The sequence below is a fragment of the Alligator sinensis genome, unplaced genomic scaffold (assembly GCF_000455745.1).
Source record: "Alligator sinensis unplaced genomic scaffold, ASM45574v1 scaffold886_1, whole genome shotgun sequence".
In the NCBI taxonomy this organism is placed as follows: Eukaryota; Metazoa; Chordata; order Crocodylia; family Alligatoridae; genus Alligator; species Alligator sinensis.
In genome coordinates, this window is record NW_005842040.1 from 783,911 (window position 1) to 790,617 (window position 6,707).

General features: G+C 58.9%; 1 protein-coding gene across 4 annotated transcripts in view; it reads right to left on the minus strand.

The window, feature by feature from the left end:
- The window catches only part of RARA (retinoic acid receptor alpha), a 91,569-nt gene continuing 84,862 nt past the window's right edge, over positions 1-6,707 (minus strand). For 2 of the 4 annotated variants that reach the window (XM_006022534.3, XM_014519454.2), the window contains exons 5-9: positions 3,807-3,967; positions 3,092-3,268; positions 2,340-2,544; positions 1,427-1,585; positions 1-1,026 (exon numbers count right to left, since the gene is read on the minus strand). In XM_006022534.3, the coding sequence (XP_006022596.1) occupies positions 815-1,026; positions 1,427-1,585; positions 2,340-2,544; positions 3,092-3,268; positions 3,807-3,967 (914 nt within the window). In that variant the 3' untranslated portion in view covers positions 1-814. Of the gene's footprint in view, positions 1,027-1,426; positions 1,586-2,339; positions 2,545-3,091; positions 3,269-3,806; positions 4,007-6,707 lie in introns of all 4 variants that reach the window. The other 2 variants (XM_014519453.2, XM_025202915.1) reach the window with 1 other exon arrangement.

A 6,707-nucleotide genomic window follows, 5' to 3' on the forward strand; every position in this document is an offset into this window, starting at 1 on the left:
AGCTGACGAGGACAAAAAGGATTTTTTTTTTTTGATCGTTATGAAAATTTAAAAAAAGAAAAAAGAACAGAAACGAAAATGACCCCCCAAAATGCCCTCCCTGCCCCTCCCCCACCCCCAAAACATCTGAAATGTAACACCACCAAAAAAATACCAAAAAAAAAAAAAAAAAAAAAAAACACTTCATCTTCACGTCGGTGCAGTGTCCCCACCACCATCACCACCAAGGCAGGGCCAGGAGGGCACACGGTTTCCCTCCCCAACTGAGGATCAGGGTGCTGTGAGGGGTGGGAGAGGGTGCGAGTGAGCGTGAGCGGTGGGGAAGGGGGGAATGGAGCGCTGGCCTGAGGAGGGGGTGCTGGCTGGCTGCAACGGTTGCTGTTGAACAGTTTACAGGTGTTTCTGCTCCATCCTGGTGAACTTCAGTCCTGTATCGACGGACACTGCTCAGAGCGAGTGTCCCACTTCCCCCACGGAGAGAGCGAGAGCAGAACCCCCTGCTGCTCCCCTCCCCGCCTTCACAGAGGCGGGAGCTGGTCTGTGAGGGCCGGCCCGAGTTATGCAGTTCAGACTCTGCTGCGGAGTTCATCCCAAGTCAGGCACAGAACCCCGGAGCCCAGGGTTGCTTGAAGCCATGGACATTGTGTGTGCTGGTACAGACAGAAAGGAGCTGGGGCCAGGGCCCCACGGCACAGCAGGAGGGGGAACACTGCTCGCCCAGCGGTTTCCGAGGGCTGCGTGTCTGTCCGTCCATCCGTCTGTCCTGGGGGCAGAGAGCACTGGTGGCGTCCTGGTCCCAGCATCAGCCCCAGCATCAGGGCGAGTGGGTGGCCGGGCTGCTTCTGTTGGAACTGGGCGACAGGCTGGGGCTGCAGCTGCCAGGGGGTGGGGCCAGGCTGCCCATGCGGGAAGCACCCGGCTGCCCACCCAGTGTGTCCATGCCCTCCGAGTTTTCCAGCATCTCCTGGATGAGGGGCGGCATGGAGCCAGGGATCTCCATCTTCAGTGTGATCACCCGCTCCGCACCTGCAGGGAGAAGGGTGGGGAGAGGGGTCAACACCACCTAGAGCAGAGCCAGGCTGGGGGGCACCCTCCCACCTGCACTGGGGTGTGATGCCCTCCATGCAGGGCAGGGGCCAGTTTCCCCACCTAGCTGAAGACCCCACAGTGCATGGGACACTCTAGTCTACACCCCACTCACAGCCTGGGGTAAGAAGCCTCAGAGCCCTAGGCAGGACCCCTGCACACAGCACAGGGCAGTGGGATTTGAGAGCCATACAGTATACACACATTCAAAGAAGGGGCCTTTCCCAGAGACACTCCCCTAGCCTCCTTGTGGGCTAGACAGTCAGATGAGGGAAAGGGTGAAAGGGAGGGAGGGAAGACAGCCCCAGGCCTGCTTTTCCGCTGCCCCCAAGACCCTCACCCTTGGCGCTAATGCTGCGCAGGTCTGTGATCTTCATCAGCATCTTGGGGAACATGTGGGGCTTGCTGGGCCGCCTCTTCCTCACATAAACCTTGAGTGCCTCCAGCAGTGGCTCCTGCAGCTTGTCCACCCTGTCCGGCTGCTCCAGGTCCTGACGATCTGCACACAGGTGTGTGGGGAGCAATCAGGTGAGTGCAACAGCAGCCTCTGAGCTAAGCCCCTCCAACAGGGTGCACAACACATAGCTGCCGCCCCAGCAGCTGAGAAGGGGTTAAAACACTCTGCTCTGTCCCTAAAGGCAGCCCCTACTGCCACACTGGTCTGGAGGCAGCTGTCCCTGCTATCCCCATCCCCTGTCCCCAGCCATGCAGCCGCCTGTTGCATAGGTCCCCCACCAGGGGGTGCTGTCAGGCAGAGCTCAGGGCTGTGGACAGGTGGCAGGAGCAGGGGCAGGGACCTGGTTACTTAGTCCCAAAGCTCTGGCTCCTTGGCTGCAGAGTCCCCAGGGAAGGGGAAGGGACAGAAATGAATAGACTAGACCCAGAGACAGATGCCCCTTTCCTCTCCAGCCTCCACCCCTGGCCCATGATCCCTTGGGGGAACAATGCTGGGAACAGACCTGGGATGCAAAGCCCCAGTCACTTCTCTGGGCACAGGGGCATGAAGCTGAGGAGATAAACATCTCCCCTCTCTTTACTGCTTAGATCATGGCCTGGGAGTGGGGGATCTGACTTATTGAGGATCGGGCTGAACACAGTGGCAGGGACAGGGCCTGCTCTGGTTGTTGTGCACTGGCCTAAGCATACTTACAAGGGCTGCAAACAAAGCTGCCAAGCACCACCACTGCCCCCACCCCAATGCGCACACACATCAGGGCCCCTGCCCTGGCCAAGCCTTGCCCTCCAGCTCCCACCTCCACAGATGAGGCAGATGGCACTGAGCAGCCCTGTCTCAGCATCATCCATCTCCAGCGGGAGCAGCTGGTTGGCAAAGGCGAAGACCAGGTCGGTGAGGGGCCCGAAGCCAGCATTGTGCATCTGGGTGCGGTTCAGGGTCAGCCCATCTGAGAAGGTCATGGTGTCCTGCTCCGGCGTGTAGCGCGTGCAGATCCGCAGGATCTTGGGTGGGAGATACGCAGGCTCAGCATGGCCCTGCCAGCCTCCTCTGTCCACCCCAGTACAGCCCTGCCTACCCTCTCCCCACACAACCCAGCACAGCTTCCCCTACCCCACTGAGGCCAGGACCTGCCCCCTCTACAGAACCCCGTCATAGCCTGGCTTGCCCCCCTGCCCCACACCTCCAAGCCTATTTCCTTCACACCCTCCCAGCCTGCCCTTTTCACACCCCACATCACTGCCTGGCCTGGCCCCTGCACATCTCCACAGCACAGCTACTTCCTTCATGCCTACCATACCCAGCCTGTGCTCCCGCCTCACCTATGCCCTGCAATGCTGCTCCTCCCACTACCTTCAGCACCGCTCTAGCCCACCTGCCTGGGGACACCATCTCCAACTGTCCAGGCATGGAACAGCTCCTTTCACACATGTCCAAACCAGCCCAACCCAGCCTGTCATGGACACCATGGATGTCTCTGCATCCCTTGCCCCCAGCACTGCTCAGCCAGCTCTGCTGATGCCCTGGAAAGTCCCCTCCGCTGATCCTCACCAGGATGTCTAGGCAGGCAGCTTTGAGGAGGGTGATTTGGTCGGCAATGGTGAGCGTGGTGAAGCCGGGGAGCTGCTTGGCGAACTCCACTGTCTTGATGATGCACTTGGTGGACAGCTCACTGAATTTGTCCCACAAGTCGATGTCCAGTGAGACCCGCTGATCCGAGCTGTTATTCTGCAAGTGCAGGCCAGCATGAAGGAAGGGCCTGGGCCATGGGGTGCCCCTAAGGCGGAAGACCCACGTACCAAATCCCCAGAGCCGGGGATGGTGCACAGCAGGCACCATGCCACAGATAAGGAAAGACCTTGCCCCAACAAATCAGAAGGCAGAGCTGGGTATAGAAGCCAGATCTGGCTCCCATTCTCCTTTTTTCTAGCCCCAGAAGGCCAGCAGTCTGCTGCATGCTCTGAGTTTGCTTCCAGAATTGAAGTCAGAAACTGGCAGGGGGCAGGACCATGTGACGCTCCAGGGAAGGGTGAAAGGAGGGCACAGTCATGCTCCAAGGTAGAGGCTGCAAGCTCACAGCATTGCCTAGTGCACCCCCTCCTACCCCAGGCCTGCGTTTCTCAACAGCTCATGTGAATGCACCTCAACATAAACCACATGCACTTCCCTCCCCACAGCTCCTGCCCACGTCCAGCTTTGCCAGCACCCACCACACCCTGCATCACAGGCCCTGCCCTGCCCTGCCAGCCCCAGCGCAGGCACTCACCGTAGTGTATTTGCCCAGCTGGCACAGGGCGGGGAAGGTATCCTGGTGGGCCTTGCGCACCTTCTCAATGAGGTTCTCCACCTCAGGCGTGACCACATAGCTCTCCGAACTCTCCGGCTTAGGCGTGTCCTTCTTCTTCTTGTTCCTGTCATTCCGGACAGCTGTGTGGGGACAGCAGAAGGCAGGTGGGGTCAGCAGTGCTGGACACAGAAAAGGGACAGTTTGGAGGCCTCCCCATGGCTGCTGTCTCCAACACCACCACTTCCCACCTCAACCCTGGCTCAGCCCCATCATAACCATGTGGGCCCAGCTGGCTGGGTCCTAAGAGCCTTCCATGACTAGGCCTGTCAGGGCAGGTGCCAGCCTGCCACATTGGCCAGCTGGGGGCAGGGGGGTGGCAGTGACCCAATGTGACACTGAACTTCTTGACCATACAATGCTTGAGCATTTTCCCAAGGGTGTGGGAGGTGGGGAATGACACAGCAGGGCTGGAGACAGACAAGGCAGGGCAAGGCTGTGCGCTGGGGGTGAGGCAGGAGCCAGGGCAGCTGAGACATGGGATTGGGCATGGACTGCCCGCCTACGCTCCAAATCCAAGGCTGGCTTTGGCAGTCTGGGAAACCCAGTGCTGCTGCTGGGAAGCTCCAGGGGAAGCTCCCACAGATGCACCAGAGCTGGCTTTAAACTAGCTTTAATAAACAGCTTGTTGTACAAACTGCTCAGCTTCCTGGCCAGGAGCTGTGGCCTGCACTTGTCCCCAGGCTCCCAGTACCCAAGGAAGCTCAGGGAGAACTGGGTTGGGTAAAACCAAGCAGACTACACTCACAGCTCAGACTGCTGCACAGACACAGGTGCCCTCCTTGTCTACACACACCACAGCTACTATAGTGAGCTTCCTTGCCCCTGTGATCCCTGCACTGAGTGCAGTAAATGCCACGCATCTCACAGAATCATAGAAAATGAGGGTTGAAAGAGACCTCAGGAGGGCACCTAGTCCAACCCCCTGCTCAAAATAGGACCTGCCCCAACTCTATCATCCCAGCCAAGACTTTGTTTAGCCTTTGTCTTAAAAAACTCCAAGGATGGAGATTTTATAGCCTTTCTAGGCAACCTATTCTGGTGCTTTACTACCCTCCCCGTGAGAAAGTTTTTCCTAATATCAAACCTAAACTTCGTTTGCTGCAACTTGAGACCATTGCTTCTTGTTCTGTCATCTGCCCACTCCCCTTTTACGTCAGAGTAAAGTTATGCTTCAGAAAGGGATGAATAACTCCAGCGTGGGGGCAAGTAACACACCAATGTACTGGCCATCTGTCTGCTCGCCTGGCTGGGGTAACTCTGCGGTGCAAACAGAACTGCTCCTCCCCCCCCACCTCCTACTGGTCAGACATTGTAGCAGCACACACTGTGGGCACCTATTTGGGGCAAGTGGTCATGTGCCCACTATGGATTCACTACACCAAAGAGCATACTCCAGGGGAAATGACCCCTACAGATGGAGTTGTGGATCTCCACCCACACACACAAGCCAGGAGGGGTAGGATGGAGGAGGCTGGGTGTGTGGTGTATAGACATCAGACCCTCCCCTCTGAGTCCCAGGCAGCCTGCGGTAGGGGAAGTGGGTCCATCTGGCACCAGATGCTATCATGGGCCTAAAACACGCCAAGACTCAGGGCTCCTTTGTGCATGGGCACCCGCCGCAACACAGTCCCTGCCCCAAGGTCTCGGAGCAAGCACGAAGCAGAGCCAGGGCCCTTTCTGGCCAGTGCCTTAGCCCACCAAACCCTCTGCACGTGTCACGAGGGCCAACAACAAGGACCCCCACAGGGAGCAGGGCACTCTACACTACACCCACCTCCTCCCCACCCAGCTCCACCGCTCTGAAGGGGGCAGGAGGGCCTCTTCCCCCACCCCCGCACCATGGCAAGCCAGCCTCCAACATAAGCTCAGAGCCATCTGCACAGGAAGACAGGAAGGCAAAGCCCACAGCAGAGGTCTGGACTGCCCTGGCAGGGTGGGGGCTGGACCAGTTGGAAGGAGAAACCCATGGGCTGGGGGTGGGGGAAGGGCCCGGGCAACCTGACGTGCGCCGGCCTCCGCAGGCCTGTGCGCTCAACCACGCTGACAAATGTCAAGCCGAGCCATAAGCCGCACAACACTTTTCTTTAAAAAAAGGAATGGAGTCATTACCAGGCGATTATGCCAGACACATAATCACTCACGCCAGGTCAGCGCCTGGCGCGGCGGGGGAGGGGAGCGGGCGAGGGGAGCCAGAATAATTCGGAAATCACTCATGTCTGCTCTGCAAATTCAATAAAGTGGAGAGGAGAAAAATGCAGGGATAATTCGGGAAGAGAAAATTGCAGCTGTGACAAGGCGTTCATCATCCGGCGAGCGCTAATGCTATTGAGACGCGGACGGGCAGCTGCCGGGGAGCTCCGGGGCATGGTGAAAACCCCAGACACACGGCGGCCTCGGCTAATCCCTCCCGCCCCCGCCCCGTTACATGAAACCAGCCCAAGCCGGCAGCCGGGTAAGAGAGGATTGCTTTACCGGGCGCGCTGGGCTCTTCTCATGGCCTGGGAGGCCAAGAGGCCCCAGAAGGCTGACACCAGGGCCTAGGAGCCCCCTCCACCTCCCCCATGTGCTGGCCCCCCTGAGGCAGTGGGAATGGCGACACAGCCCAGCACTGGGGGAGAAGGGGGTGCTGGGACAACAATGGCTCCCCGCTAGGCAGAGGGGCCCCTGAGGCAAACCACGGTCCATTCATCCACCCCTACCCACTCTGGGTTCCCCAGCTGGCACCTTGCCTGGCCTGCCTGAGCCAGGCAAGACTCCCCACACGCACATGCACACACACGCACAGGCTCTGCCATCTCCACCTGCCCCCCCCCCCCCCCC